General features: G+C 33.5%; 1 protein-coding gene and 2 long non-coding RNA genes across 3 annotated transcripts; 2 read left to right on the plus strand and 1 right to left on the minus strand.

Annotated features, from left to right (window-relative positions):
- The first annotated feature begins 5,321 nt into the window (after nucleotides 1-5,321).
- On the plus strand, nucleotides 5,322-7,209 carry LOC105777193 (uncharacterized). The gene is made up of 3 exons (XR_008189893.1): nucleotides 5,322-6,507; nucleotides 6,603-6,630; nucleotides 7,018-7,209. It is a non-coding gene; the product is annotated as an uncharacterized LOC105777193 (long non-coding RNA).
- Nucleotides 7,210-7,611: 402 nt separating this feature from the next.
- On the plus strand, nucleotides 7,612-8,311 carry LOC128033811 (uncharacterized). Its single transcript, XR_008189894.1, has 2 exons — nucleotides 7,612-7,755; nucleotides 7,868-8,311. It is a non-coding gene; the product is annotated as an uncharacterized LOC128033811 (long non-coding RNA).
- Nucleotides 8,312-13,587: 5,276 nt separating this feature from the next.
- LOC105777192 (uncharacterized) lies at nucleotides 13,588-15,637 on the minus strand. The gene is made up of 5 exons (XM_012600303.2): nucleotides 15,399-15,637; nucleotides 14,361-14,475; nucleotides 14,175-14,264; nucleotides 13,983-14,081; nucleotides 13,588-13,894 (listed from the first exon to the last, which is right to left on the minus strand). Exons 1-5 carry the CDS (start codon nucleotides 15,464-15,466, stop codon nucleotides 13,793-13,795), a joined length of 474 nt encoding a protein of 157 aa, XP_012455757.1. The 5' UTR covers nucleotides 15,467-15,637; the 3' UTR covers nucleotides 13,588-13,792.
- Nucleotides 15,638-16,369: the final 732 nt, after the last annotated feature.

Genomic DNA, 16,369 nt, shown 5'->3' on the forward strand with positions numbered 1-16,369 from the left:
TTGGAAAATTGAAGGGTGAAGAATGGATTCCCATGACTCATTGAAGAAAATCGAGAAGAAAATTACTTTAAAAATCACAAGAAATAAATCTTACAGAAGAAACAAATCTTGCACAAGAAACAAACTCCCAAAGTTGAAAATTTTATTAATGAAAACAATTGTGTCTTTAATGAACAATGAAGAAGCCTTTATATAGGCTAGGTAAGTACATCCAAATAAAACTCTAAAGTATACTAAAACTCTAGTTAATCTAAAAGAGAAGTAGTTTTAAACAAAACTTTATTGTTAACATAAAACACCTAATAACTTAAAATACTTAATAATTATAAAAACTTTCATAATAAAAAAATAAAAAAAATAATAAGAGATAATAAATAAAATATTTGGCTCATGTACAACAAAAATTAAGCCTAGACCTGAACCCAATATGGAACGCCTAAGCCTATGGGATTGATTAGGGTCCTTGAAGTGAAATGTCTAAGCTTGTTAACATTCTCCACATGGGTTTATCATCATAGATTGAGGGTTTAGGCCCACAAATAAAATTGATCCCTTCTAATTCATCATTGCTCCAAAATCCATCATCTTGAAGCTTCAATTCTTCTTCTCGGATTTTTTTTGTGATAAAGTTTTGAACGAATAAGTTAAGGTTTGGCTTTAACTACTTGGATTTGGATCTCATGATTAGGCCTTGAGGGAAACTAGGCCCATCTTTATTATGGCTTTTGAATTGGGCCGAGATGCTCATATCATAAACTTATATACATGCACTTATAAGTGACCAAAATGACATAGTTTGGTAAGACATTGCAAATTATCAAATCAACTTAAACTTCAAAACATAAACATCTAAATCACCATTACATAACATCCTATACATGCCATTATAAAACTTGGCTAAAATGCTCAAAAACTATCGAATTGATAGTTGGATAATGTGATAGGTCTCCGATGAGCTTCCAACCAAATCGAGCTTCCAATGATTTATAAAAAAAACTACGTAAGCAACAAGTGCTTAGTAAGCTCGTATAAACTTTAAACATAACTTACCATTTCAATAATACAATACATAGATTAAACATAATTCAACACCAATGCCATAAGCTTCGCAAAGCCTAATCAACATCACCAACTCACAAGTTAGTATATCTATCCATAACATAATTGAAATCAACCATAAGATATGTAAATTTCCATATGTACATCATCGTTTAGTTCATAAATCCTTTCACTGAGTCATGATTCAATCCATTTGCATACTTATCACTTCGTTCCCTTTTCTTACCCGTTGAACCATCCAGAATTACATCAGATACTTGGGAAAGCTCACACGAAGTGTGCCTTTATATATAAACGTAACATTTCCTTTACATCGATGCTCACATGAGTTGTGAAATGGGTCTGCTCACACGAACTGTGGGTCAGAATGTACGTTACACGATGCTGCTCACACGAGCTGTGGAGAATCCATAACAAATGCAAGACCTCAGCCATCAGTGGGACATTCAAGACTAGCACCCGAAACATGAAATTCCTAATGACATGCATTGATACATTTGTATATTGGTTCATTTACATAAAAAAACCATAATAAACATTTAATTTAAACAACATTTAAGCAATTACAGTTCGTACGAACTTACCTCAATAATTAGGGTGTAGTAGACCTGTCCATGAAATTTGGTGGGCAGGCCTGGAAAAAATTTTCGACCGCCTCCTAGGCAGGGCCCACCCTACCAAATATAGGCCTAAAATTTTACCCAAGCCTACCAGGAAAAATATCATAAGCTTGAGCCTGGCTCACCTACCCATTTTAAAATGAACATTAAAAATTATTTTAAAATAAAAAATTATTTTAAAAGTATTTTAAAATTAAAAATAAAAATAAAAATATATATTTATTATATTCTATTGGGCCCAAGCCAAAAAGTGGTGCAGAGGCCTGCTTTTTAAAGCAGGCCTCGTTTTTGCCCAAGCCCATACGGGCCTATATTTTTATCCAAACCCTCCAATATTTCGGGCGGGCCATCGGGCCGGGCCAGGCCACCCGGCCCATGGACAGGTCTAGGGTGTAGTAGTTTAATTGAATTAGTCCGAAGCTTTAGCTTTACCTCGATCTAAGTCCTAACGTGTTTTATCTTGACCTAAATAGGTAATTTCAATCAATTAAATACTTCTAGTATACAATTTAATCCACATTTCATATTTATATAAAATTACCAATTTGCCCCCAATATTTTAACTTTTCACAATTTGGTCCTTAAGCTTATAACTTAAAATCTAACCATTTTAATTCAAATCCATGTAAATAAAAAATTCAAGGGACCTTAAAAAAACCCATATTTACCATCATTTCACAATGAAACCCTAGAATTTATACCTTTAACAAATTAACCCCTACTTCCAAAATTCATTAAAAATCATTTAACAAAACTTGTTTATCTTTCAACAAAGATTCATAATCTATCAATTCACATCACAACTCATTCAAAAGCTTTCATGGTAAGTCCCTCAACCTTTAACAGTTTTGCAAATTAACCCCCGGACTAGCTGGATTAAGCTAAAATGGACTCAAAAACATAAAAATCATTAAAAACGGGACTCAAAATCACTTACATGCAGCAAAGGATCTTGACTGAATGCCCTAGCTTGTTTCAATGGTGAATTTTTGGTGGTGTTGAGAGAAAATAAAGTAGATGGACATGAGTTCTTAAGTTATTTTAACTTTATTTACCAAATTACTATTTTAACCATTCAAATCTATCATAATTTCATCAAAATCATATCCATAACTATCCACTAATTAATTAAATGGTCTAATTATCATTTAAGTCCATTAGATTTCCTTTCCATAGTCTTTTAGCCCTTTTAACTAATAGAACACAACTTTTACATTTTTTTACGATTTAGTCCTTTTCACCTAATTAACCATTTAAACATCGAAATTTCTTAACGAAAATTTAATAAGACCATAATAAAATCACATAAATATTAAATAAATAACAAAATAATAATTCACTCGTCAAAATTCTTGTCCCGAAACCATTGATTTCGACATAACTGAAAATGGGTTGTTACATTATAGGCTTGAATTAATTATTCTAAGTTATTTGAATGGTTTAAATTGAATGAAATTTTTTATCTCGATCAAGAACTAAATCAAACAGATCTAAACCGAGGAAAAGCTATAGTATCAGATTAGTCATCGACTTTATTTTTATAACTATTTTTGTCAAGGTAAGTTCGTATTATTATTCTGTGTTTATAATGATTTTTACTTATTACACATTTCATTATAATTATATTTAATGTTATTATTATCTATTGATTGATTAGAAAATAATAAGTAAATGAATATAGTAGGTACGGGGTGTACTTTATTTAGTAGGCTTCCTAGACAATACTCAGATTATAGAGAACAAAAATATCCTTTTAAGAACAAAGGCGTTCGCATGCCTTTAGAAGTATATGTAGAAGATAACATGTTAAATCTAACAAAATATAGCCCACAGGTTTGGTTAGAAGTCATACACCAGTGGAAGACCATAACTATAAAAAAATTATTTAGAAAAGAACTTTAAGCATACCACTAAAGAAATGGTAAAATACTTAGAAACCACTCTAGGTGATACGGCTAAAAGAGCATGGGATAACTTTAAAGCCTCATACGAGAATGAAGACAGAGAACTCCTGTCCTTAGGAAATAACCCTCAGAACTTTATAAATCTTGTTAGTTATTTATTAATAGGAAGCGATCCTAATATGGGCTCAAGATATCAACAGTCAGACGTGGTTAGAAAATTAGAACAGTTGACCCTTAAGGATTGGACTCATGTGATTCTGTTCTTTAACGATTATATACATTATGCGTCTATAAGTCAGAATATTCATAATGAAGAATTCCTGAATAAGTTAATAAATAAAATTTGCAATCTGTTCTAATGGTAAAACTATTTTTACCTATTATAAAATGTTCAAAATATCCTAAAGCATATCTAAGGGCTAAAACCTCGGCTTCTATGCCTGAGACTATCCCTTTTTCTTTGAACTTTCCTGAGTTATATCTACATAATTTTTCTGATGACTTAGGTGCATGTTTGTTATCTTTCTTATACAGCGTTGCACCCTATCCTTTTATGGATTCATCAGTTTCTATTATCAAATAATTTGAGTCTAATGGTATTTCCATTTTAGAAATCTTCTTCATCTCTTCTTTTATTCTAATCATTATCTTTATATCTTCCTGGTCGAAACTTTTAAGGCCGTTTTTCTTAGGGCTCGTTCTTCCGCATGTTTTAGAAGGACTTTTTCAATAAAAAGTCTTTTTCTCTTTAAAGGAATGAAGAACGGCCTCCTTTCACATAAAAATTTCACCATTAGAAAATGGCTTTTCTCTAGATGAAGAAGCTTAAAATTTATCCTTTTCTTTAGCTTGAAGTGCTTTTGGCTGATAATTGACCAAATTAACATGTCTTCTCCCACAGACGTTCTTTCCCCTCTACTGGTTCTTTGGAGCTGTATACCCTTTTTTTTCACATTTTCAGCTTTCAAAGCTTTTTCCTATTCTTTGTTCCTCTTCCGTAGGTGAGAGTTTCTTTTCTTCTTCTTCTCTTTAATTAGTTCCTCTTCCGCAGGTAAGTAAAAAAAATAGCTTTGAAATAGGGAAATTTTTGGCTTTTGTGCCTCTTTTGCTTTACTGCTTTGCTCTGCTTTGTGCCTCTGCTGCTTTGCTCTGCTTTACTTTTATTTTTCTATCTTCTCAGAATGGTTTGAGCTCTAGGAAGTCTAATTATATTTTTCATTCAAGATAGCTGCCACTAAAGAAATGGTAAAATACTTAGAAACCACTCTAGGTGATACGGCTAAAAGAGCATGGGATAACTTTAAAGCCTCATACGAGAATGAAGACAGAGAACTCCTGTCCTTAGGAAATAACCCTCAGAACTTTATAAATCTTGTTAGTTATTTATTAATAGGAAGCGATCCTAATATGGGCTCAAGATATCAACAGTCAGACGTGGTTAGAAAATTAGAACAATTGACCCCTAAGGATTGGACTCATGTGATTCTGTTCCTTAACGATTATATACATTATGCGTCTATAAGTCAGAATATTCATAATGAAGAATTCCTGAATAAGTTAATAAATAAACTTCCAAGAGCCTTAGGAAGAGAAATAGAAGAAGAATATAAAATTTGCAATCTGTTCTAATGGTAAAACTATTTTTACCTATTATAAAATGTTCAAAATATCCTAAAGCATATCTAAGGGCTAAAACCTCGGCTTCTATGCTTGAGACTATCCCTTTTTCTTTGAACTTTCTTGAGTTATATCTACATAATTTTTCTGATGACTTAGGTGCATGTTTGTTATCTTTCTTATACAGGGTTGCACCCTATCCTTCTATGGATTCATCAGTTTCTATTATCAAATAATCTGAGTCTAATGGTATTTCCATTTTAGAAATCTTCTTTATCTCTTCTTTTATTCTAATCATTATCTTTATATCTTCCTGGTCGAAACTTTTAAGGCCGTTTTTCTTAGGGCTCGTTCTTCCACATGTTTTAGAAGGACTTTTTCAATAAAAAGTCTTTTTCTCTTAAAAGGGATGAAGAACGGCCTCCTTTCACATAAAAATTTCACCATCAGAAAAGGGCTTTTCTCCAGATGAAGAAGCTTAAAATTTATCCTTTTCTTCAGCTTGAAGTGCTTTTGGCTGATAATTGACCAAATTAACCTGTCTTCTCCCACAAACGTTCTTTCCCCTCTGCTGGTTCTTTGGAGCTGTATACCCTTTTTTTCACATTTTCAGCTTTCAAAGCTCTTTCCTATTCTTTGTTCCTCTTCCGTAGGTGAGATTTTATTTTCTTCTTCTTCTCTTTAATTAGTTCCTCTTCTGCAGGTAAGTAAAAAAAATAGCTTTGAAAGAGGGAGATTTTTGGCTTTTGTGCCTCTTTTACTTTACTGTTTTGCTCTTCTTTGTGCCTCTGCTACTTTGCTCTGCTTTGCTTTTGTTTTTCTATCTTATCAGAATGGTTTGAGCTCTAGGAAGTCTAATTTGATTTTTCATTCAGGATAGCTGCTACTGCTTTGAGGCAACCCTCCAGTGCTTAAAAGCTTAAAAGGCACCCAAGAGAAGGTACCTTGGTTTGTTTATTTGGAGCTGTTTTTGACGCCCTAAAAACTGATTATATTGATTCTTTGGTTTTGTTAGAGAGATGTATTTTGGTCACTACTATTCTATACTTTGCTTCCAGCCAACCTTTTTGTATCCTATGTATGCTTTTGTGGTGCCTTGGTAATTTTATGTGGTGCCTATGTGTTGTGATTATATTGATACTTTTTGTTGCGTTTTGTTAGAGATGTACTTTTTAAAATTCTTTTGACCTTTTCTAGAGATATGCATGTCCTAATGAAATTGCATTATATCTGATCCATGGCTCAATCATTCTGGAGGCACTTGCATTCATCGTAAAAGAGTCAGCTTGAAGTCAAAGTCCATCTCAGTGAGTAATTATTTGCCTAGTTCCTCTATCATTTTGCAATTTTTCTTGTTGAAAACATTAATTTTTTAATGTGATCCTCTCTATTTTGTTCTTAGGGTGTAAAACCTGTGCTCCCCAATTCTTGTAAGTATTTTTCAATACCATTATATCAGCATCGTCTATTTTTGCGTTTTCTTGAGAACTGCAGTAGCTTTCTTTTCTTAAAATGTTTTGGAGCTCTAGAATTTGTCTTATCAAATCTCAAAGTCCTTCTCCCCTGTATCTTCATTTGTTACCCTTGAATTTTAATGACTTGCTGAAGAAATAAATCTTGTGCAGTAGGAGTGTTTCCTTTGTTAAAAACTTTCCTGTGCTTCCTTCTGTTATCTTGTTGAAAACATAAATTGCCAGCAATATTAGTGCTGTAAAGTGACATAGAAACCCTTTACTTATTTTAGTTGTATTGCTTGTAGGGCCTTATGCTTTACTCATTGAGCTTTGAAACTGGGTTCATTGTTTTTTCTTTTGAAGCTTTCCTTGTTCTTTGGAATTGCCCCTGATGTCGTTACTTATAATGCCCCTGATGTCGTTACTTATAATGCCTTCATGAACGGGATATGTAAAGAAGGGAGGGTAGATGATGCTTTTAGAGTATGTGATAATATGAATAGTGAAGGACTGGCATTAGCTGATATTACCTATACGACTTTGATCCATGAGTGTCCCTGAGGGTTGGTTGCAAATTTTGGCATGGTATATATATGTTGTACTTTGTAATATTGATGTTTTACTATGTTTAATTATTTATTTTGCATTATTCTTTCACAGGAAAGTTAATTGTTGACCATGGGACAACAATGATACTTCTCTTTCTCAAATACTGTACTGGTTGTTAAACATCAGAGGTTCGTTGCTTCATCTTGTTACTTGTAATTCTAGTATTTACCCTTGCACTGAAGTTTTTCCCCTTTTTTTTCCAAATGGCTTTGCTTGATGTATGTGCTTTGTATTTGGAGTTTATGGTGAATCGTATTGGAAAATTATTTGAGTGACTAGGGCTTATGGTTCTGAACTTTTGATGTTAAGAAAGGAACTGATTTCTCCTAAATGTTCTCACAGTTGCATGCTTGCTTCTCACGCCTAGAATGTCAAGTGCATTTGAGCTTGAGATTCCTGACTGAGCTGTTAGCCGAATCAAGCTGATGCTGCAGGATGCACATGTGTGGGGGTTGTGATGACTTTCTTGCATCATGAAGATGAATTGGGAGAGTAAGGATCTATTTGGAGTTTTAAACTATGTAGATCTGTTTTTTGTTTTACTAGTTAGTTTCCTTCACATATATTCTGAAATGTTGGCCTAAATGCATTTAAAACTTTTCAGGAACTTCTCCTAGATGAATAGAAGTGCCATATATCACAATCAAGTTCCTCACTTTTCTCTGCTAAAAACTGAGTATGTTGATGGACAAATCTTGCACCATTCATCTGTTAATTGGTAGGTAGAGAAGATTTATCAAATAGATTGTTGTTTTCATTATCTGGCCAACGAGGTGGTGGAACAACCCCCTCCCCTTTTTTCTTGGTTGAGGGAATTGGGATTTTGAGGTAGGAATAAATAAGAAACTTCAAAGCAGGCAGTTAGTTCTTCAAGAAATACTAAATTAGGTGTTTGTAAGATGATTCATTCATCATGTCATGTAATGTCAAAGAAGGAAATTAGATAGAAAGAAATTAATAAAAAGTCAAGAATGAGACTGTCAGATTGCTGAGATTTTTAGCTTCAACTCAGTTTTGAAACATAAATAAATTTGGTATTGTTTTGTTATCTCATTTTTATTTAATGTATCTAATTTTATGAATATATATGTGTTTGTGGCTTTTCTATATTTCTTTCTCTTATTATTTAGGGAGAAACTTTACTTTGCATCACTTCACATAAACTATGAACATTCAAATTTGTCATTACTTTGCAAATAACTAGACAGGTTCTTATGATTTTTATAACAGTCTGGCTTTGACTTGCATATATGCTATTCGTTTGCTAATATATCATTGTAAATGCTATTGTAAAATTTTTAGTATTTATATTTGGTATATAAATATTATCCCTTTTAAAACTTTAATCTAAATATATGTAATATTTTAATTTGTTAGGTTTATGTTTTCTATGTTATGTTTATATATAATGAGTTATATATTCAAATACATTTTAAAATAAAATAATACAAATGTGTTAAAAGCATTAATTAAAATAAAAATAATTTTATAATAATAATTGTGTCAATATCTAATTACAAATATTTAATTTTATATTTAAATATTTAAATATAGTTTATATATTCTAATTAAATTTTATAAATAGTTAATATTAATTACTTAGAAATATTTGAAATTAATATTATATATTAAAATATTAACAATAAGTTATAATAAATTATTTTTTATATTTTTGATAAAATATCATAATATTAACTAATTTGAACATTATTTAAATACATATTTGTTACTTTATAATATCATGTCTAAAATGGACATTTTATTCTTCAAAAGCACTTTTTGACAGTAATATCAAACACTCAAATTTTCAAAAACACTTCTCATAAACAATAAAGAACTGGCCCTTAGTCTTATTGGTTATAGTACCTATGAGTTTGGACATGTTCTTTATAAAAGGTCTTGCATAATTTAACAGCCCTAAGAATTCTTGAATCTATTTGAGTCCTTCTAACTTATTAGGCATTTTCAATATCTTTTGGGCTATATGAGGTTGGAGTTCTATTTGCCCTTTGCCTATAATTATTCCTAGGAATTTTATAAATTCTTTTCCTAGTTCCATTTTCTTTTTGCTTATTACTATTCCTTCTTCTTGAAATATTCTAAAGATTGTTGTCAAATGTCTTTTATGATCTTCAGCAGTCTTGCTAAAGACAAGTATATCGTCTATATAGACTATAGTGAAGTCACTACAATTTTTAAATATATTATCCATTCTTTTCTGATAAACTGGGGCATTTTTAAGCCCAAATGGCACCACAAGCCATTCCCAATTTCTAATTAGATTTGGACATATGAAGGCAGTCCATTCAACAGAATCCTTATGCATTCTTATTTGATTGTAGCCCGATTTACAATCGAATTTGCTAAACCATCTTGCTTCTTGTATCTTATTCATTAGATGGTCTTTGCTTGGGATATTATAAGCATTATCATATGTATTATCATTTAAGATTTTATAGTTTATAACTAGTCTAGCCTTATTCCTAATCTGTTCGTTATGGTTATTAACAAAGAAGCTCGCACTTCTATGTCTTGATTCTGATCTTCTAATAAGGCCTAGTTTTTCTAATTCTCCTATTTGTTGTTTATACCAACCCAATTCCTGATTTGAACAAGGGATGGCTTTCATCCTTATGTCTTTTGTATCATTTATAATTTCTAGTTTATATTCTGGTTTCTTCTTATCCCAATGTTTTAAAGGGTATTCTCCTATTATTTCTAGCTTTTCTAGTTTACTCTGCATATTCTCAATTTCTTCATCTATTATAGGTTCTAACTCTTTTCCTTTTATAAAAAAATCCTTGTGTTCTTTAAAATCTTCTAATATCTCATCTATATAACATAATTCTAATTCTTCTGTTATTTCGAAGATTTCATTATGTGAAAATTCTTTATATTCTAAATCTTGGTTTTGACAGTGGCATGGTCCACCACACTTCTCTGTCGCACTCTGATTTATTGTTGTTCTGTTTCTTTTAGTGGATGAAGGGAAGGTTGTAAGGGTAAGGCCCTATAGGTATCCAGTGATTCAAAAGGAGGAGATAGAAAAGCTCATTCAAGAAATGAAACAGGTTGGGATAATCAGAGATAACAATAGTCCATTTGCATACCCTGTAGTCATGGTCAAGAAGAAGGATGGGAGTTGAAGGTTGTGTATGGACTATAGATAGCTCAACCAACTCACCATAAAAGATAAGTTTCCCATACCAGTGATTGAAGAACTTTTGGATGAATTAGGCTAAACTACTGCTTTTTCTAAACTGGAGTTGAGGTCAAGGTACCACCAAATTCGAATATGGGACAAAGACATCCATAAGACAGTCTTTCAAACTCATGGAGGACACTATGAGTTTATGGTAATGCCCTTCGGCTTAAGAAATGCCCCTTCCAACTTTTAATCCTTAATGAATGTTGTCTTCAAAACATTGCTCAAGAAGTCAGTTTTGGTGTTTTTCGATGACATCCTTGTCTACTCTAGGGACTGGACAGTACACCTACAACACTTGAGGGAAGTCTTGCAGCTGTCGAGGAGCAACCATTTATTTGCCAAAAGAAGAAAATGTCTCTTAGGCACTAGTCAAGTGGAGTGCCTAGGCCATGTTATTTTTGGTGGAACAGTGAGCATGAATCCCTCAAAGGTAGAAGGGGTTCAGACTTGGCCCTCACCACAATCTATCAAGGAATTAAAAGGGTTCTTGGGACTGTCAGGGTATTATAGGAGGTTCATCAAGAGTTATGAAGTTTTAGCCGGGCCACTCACCAACTTACTAAAAAAAATGTTGCATGGCAATAGATTGAGGAGATGCAGAAGGCCTTTCAACAGCTCAAAGAGGCCATATGCCAGGCACCTGTTTTAACTTAGCCTGATTTTCAAAAACCTTTTTGTTGGAGACCGATGCTAGTGGTGTGGGAGTTAAGGCAGTGCTTCAACAGCAAAGGAAGCCAGTAGCCTTCTTCAGCAAGGCTTTGGGCATCAAACACCAAGCCCTATTTATCTATGACAAAGAGATGTTAGCAGTCCTCCTAGCAGTGAAGAAATGGCATCCATTCTTGGTAGGAAGGCACTTTTTAATTAAAACAGACCATCAAAGCTTAAAATTTCTCTCTGAGTAACAAGCAATCACCCCCATTCAACAGAGATGGGTTGCTAAAATGTTGGGGTATGATTACTCCATTGTGTATCGACAGGGAACTCAAAATACTGTGGTTAATGCTTTTTCCAAGAAACCAAGTGTTGATGGAACTCAATTGTTTCAGTGTACAGGCAAAAGTACTATAGCTTGGTCTGATCTGTGGGAAGAAATCATTGAAATTGGCCTAAAGGATCCTACATTGCAAAAACTATGTAAAAAGGTGCAACAACAACCTCATGACCACCCTAAGTACTCTTAGGATGGTACAGTTCTTCGAAGGAAAGAGAATGTGGTTGTAGGTAACCAATTAGAGCTAAGGAAGACCATCTTTCAGCGCTTTCATGGAGAGGCAATTGGAGGGCATTCTGGAGTACATGTTACAAGGCAGAGGATAGCAGGTTTTCTCTACTGAAAAGGACTTTCAAAAGACATCAAAACATTGGTGCGTGAATGTTCTACTTGCCAAAAATGCAAAAGTGACAATGCTGCCTACCTTGGTCTGTTACAACTATTGCCTATTCCTGATTAGGCATGGGCTGCTATTAGCCTAGATTTCATTGAAGGGTTGCTAGTATATAAGGGGAAGACAACCATATTGGTGATTATAGACAGGCTGACCAAATATGGTCATTTCATTGCCCTGGTACACCCTTACACTGCTACCACAATGGCTCGGGTTTATTTGGATCAGATCTATAAACTACATGGAGCTCCTGAATCTATTGTTTCAGATCAAGACAGGGTTTTTCTCAACCATTTTTGGCAACAACTCTTCAAGCAACTTGGTACCAAACTCCATGTATTGACTGCATACCATCCACAAACAAACGAGCAAATAGAGATTCTGAGCAAGTGTATGGAAGGTTACCTCAGATGTATGACAGGGGAGATGCCTTCTAAATGGTCTACTTGGTTGCCACTCGCAGAATCGTGGTATAACACCACATTCCATTCAACAATTTAGACAACTCCATATGAAGCTTTGTATGGCCAGGTACCTCCTATTCATCTGCCTTACTTGGCTGGATCATCACCATTAGAGAAGGTTGACAGAAGCCTTCAGCATCAAGAAAACCTTAGAAAGTTGCTTAAGTTCCATTTAACAAAGGCACAATAATGAAACAATTAGCAAACAAAAAGGTCAGAACGACAATTTGAAGTGAGGGACTTGGTGTATTTAAGGCTTCAACCTTATAAACAGCATTCCTTGAGGAAAATGAGGAACCAAAAACTCTCACAGAAGTATTTTGGCCCTTATCCTGTGGAGGCCAAGATAGGAGAGGTAACTTACAAATTAACACTACCTATGGGAGCTCAAATTCACCAAACCTTCCATGTCTCAGAACTCAAGAAACACATTGGTTCACCAAGTTGTACACCTGACTTACCTTTACCTCCTGTGTCCTGAAAGAACCAGTCAAAATCATTGACAGAAGAATGACTAAAAAAGGTAACCAAGCTGTCATTGAGATACTTGTTGAATGGGCTAATACATTTCCAGAAGATGCTACTTGGGAAATTTGGAGCACTCTGCAACAACAATATCCAACCTTTGATCCTTGAGGACAAAGACCAGTTTTACGAGGGGAGTACTTGTTACGACCAGTTTTACGAGGGGAGTACTTGTTATGGAAGAGATCAAGAGACTAGCAAGCTGTTGCAAATGTTTTCCTTTTTCTGTTATTTTGTTAATTTAAAGGTCTTGTAAAAAGCTGCATTTCCTTAATTGTTTTAATTGTAATCACACGATGTCGTTTAGGGAGGAGGGTAAAAACTTTATAAAACGTCGCGTTTAGGTGTTTGTCTTTTAATTGAAACGAGTCATTTTGGGAACACCTGGGGTTATTGCCAAGTTGTTTCTAAAACAATTACACACACTAAAAGAAGAGGTTATGAAATCAAAAATCCATTTTTCTCTTACCTCTAAAAGAAGAGGTTATGAAATCAAAAATCCATTTTTCTCTTACCTCTTTTTCTTTGAATTCTTTCAACCTATCTTCCCTTTCTCTCGGATTCTCTTCTTCGGTTGTATCGCTAGCACCCAAACTCAGGTCTGGTTGATGGGTTAGTAATGGCCAAAGCACAAAAAAAGCCCCCATGTAGCACCTATTATCTAACAAAATGTCCATTCTCATAACACCACCAAGCACCATGATTTCATAACTAAACATTCCATGAAAACGGTCAAAACTAAATTAAAATAAAACATTAAAATTAAAATCAAAATGATAAAATTCTCTCAAACTCAATTAAATCAACATCAACTTAGTAGTTAACAGTATCAAAATGAAAGTAGTATGCCCTTTTCCCCCCCCTAATATTGAAGAACAAAGCCTTGATACAAGGAAAACGTAGAGATTGAACAATAGACCCTTGGTTTACCAGATGTTCCTCCTTCAAACTGTTTTGGTTTTAGGAGCCTTTTTCTTGAGTTGTCTCCTGGGGATTGAGTTCTTCATGCCGATGAAGAAGAGTAATGCCCCCAGCAATGCCAAGTTCTAACAAGTACAGGAAATTTAGTTAAGAAACAGAAACACCAATCAACACTTATTCCTTAATGAAAAATGAATACTATCAACAACTAACTTGTGAGAACTTTGAAAAAAGTAGGCCAAATTCTTTCTTTTCCGTGTCATAGTTGTAGAAGTCGTACAATATAGGAGTAATAATGACCTGTTGCAGAGCCTACAAGAAAGGAATATTGCAACATTTATAAGTTGACTTGGTTCATAATCAAAACTACTAATGCACAACAACACATAAGAACATAAAACGGACCAGAAGATAAGCACCGATAGTGCTGCCAAAGATAAAAAGGATACCCCCAACACCCTTGAAGGCTACAGCAGCAGCAACTAGAACCTTAATCTGTAAATAACAACTCGAAGAGTTGAGACATTAGAAAAATCTGATATATTAACAGAGAAAAATAGGCTTTATCTCAGTGGCAACATATATTCTTACATCAAATCCTGGCACTTCCACCCCTGTATGAGCTGTCACAGTCTTTGAGAAGACATTGAATTTTGGTTTGAGTGCCTTAGCTGCAGGCCCTCCATCAACACCAAATTCATTGAACCTATACACATGAGCACATAACATAGGATTAGAGACAAGCATGACAAAACCAATGGTAGTCCAGATTTACAAAATACAATAAATATAAGCTCAATGTAGTAAACAGCTCACTTGTGATTAAAAAGAAAAAAAAGAAAAACCTAGTTCTACAGCTCTTTAATACATATGTTTTAGCTAATGTAAGTTCCATGGGAAAAAATATATATATATATACATATAGATAGATAGATAAATATTTCCTTCAGCACAATGACAATGCTAAAAATTTACACCATAGCCTCCGCAAGCCCCTACGCAAATGAGTAGAACTAAGGATTTTCATTCTATAAAAGATTGGCAATTCAACTTCAGAACCCCACATGCGACTGTGAATAATTTTCATGCATAATTAGTTAAACAGATACCATTTATACAACATACTAACTGCCAACCAACAACAACCATTACAAAATTTATGATATTCATGAGATCTAGAACTTAAATAAAAGATTTATTATATCATAAACACTTAAATCATATATATATATATATATATATAGCAGCTCCAAGAATTAAACATCTAAGCAATTCTAGCAAGCCAGATTAGCAATACATATTTAAAATTTCTCTCTTAACACCACCTTAATTTGCACTGGATCTTCAAATAAAGCTAGCATCATTATTAAAAACAAGATCTGTTTAAATAAAACGCCACAGTTAATCATACTTTTATTTAATGAGAGAGAACGAGCAATAAATCATCATTAATAAAGTTCAAATAAACTTTTAGACATTCATAAGAGCTCTCGAGTTCCAAAATCCGCATTCAGATCCAGGCTATGCCTAATATTGTTACTTCTTTTTTCAACAGAACAAAACAGGTTCTATTATTTTAAAAAATAACAAAAAAGAAAGGATAAAGTGCAGATCTGAAGAAAGGCTTACTCTTGCCAAGCAGAGAGGATGAACACTGAAGCGAAAAGAACCCTCCCGACGAATGAAACTAACGCCATTTTTTTGGATTAAACACTTCAAAAATTCCAAGAAAAATAACAATGAAAGAAAAAGGAAATTACTGTTTGAAAACGAGACAAAAATGAAGCGAAACGAATCTACGAAACCAAAAACCCCAATAGCCGGAGGTTTTTTTATAAAGAGAGAGAGAGAGAGATCAGTGTAAAAACGATGTTGGAGCGCAAGTAGGAGACTGTCTTTATACTCGCGGAATTAGGAATGGAACAGTCCGTTTGACCAATCAAATTCGTTGGTTTTAGTCTCGGAAGGCGCGTGACGTGACGTGGACGAGAGTAGGAAGCGAGTTGAATCTTATTTTTAGTTTATGTACGGAAATATCCCTGTGGTTTGGTGTAATTTACGATCGTTGCCATCCTGAGACGTGTTTTTAACTTTTAAAATCCTTCAATTTTGCCGCCGGTACTGTTTTGGGGTCCATTTTGTGAAATTTGAATGTGAATTGAGTGAATGTGGTTTTGGGAAAAGCTGAAAGGAAATTCTCGGTGTTAAAAAAAGGTCTAATTAGGTGAGATTTATCTATAATTAATGTTTTAATCTTAGATTTGAAGTTGTCATTTGGAGGAATTATATTTCCTTTCAGAAAAGGTTTCCTTTTCTAAGACCTCGGCTTTCTAATCAATATTTGCATTCTATTAAATTTATATTCAAATTAAGTTCAACTTTTAAATGAGGCCAAAACTGTTTAATGAAGAGTAAATTTCATACCATTTAATTTAACAAGTTTGATAAAAGTTAATCAATCATAAAATTATATATGAATATGTGAGTGTCTTGTATTAATGTTTTGAAGAAAAATGTGTATAAATAATATAATATTCTATGTAAATATATGTATAGTATGCTTCAATACCTTTTCTTATAAGAGTTATATTTAATTATTC

The sequence above is a fragment of the Gossypium raimondii genome, chromosome 10 (assembly GCF_025698545.1).
Source record: "Gossypium raimondii isolate GPD5lz chromosome 10, ASM2569854v1, whole genome shotgun sequence".
Taxonomy (NCBI): domain Eukaryota; kingdom Viridiplantae; phylum Streptophyta; class Magnoliopsida; order Malvales; family Malvaceae; genus Gossypium; species Gossypium raimondii.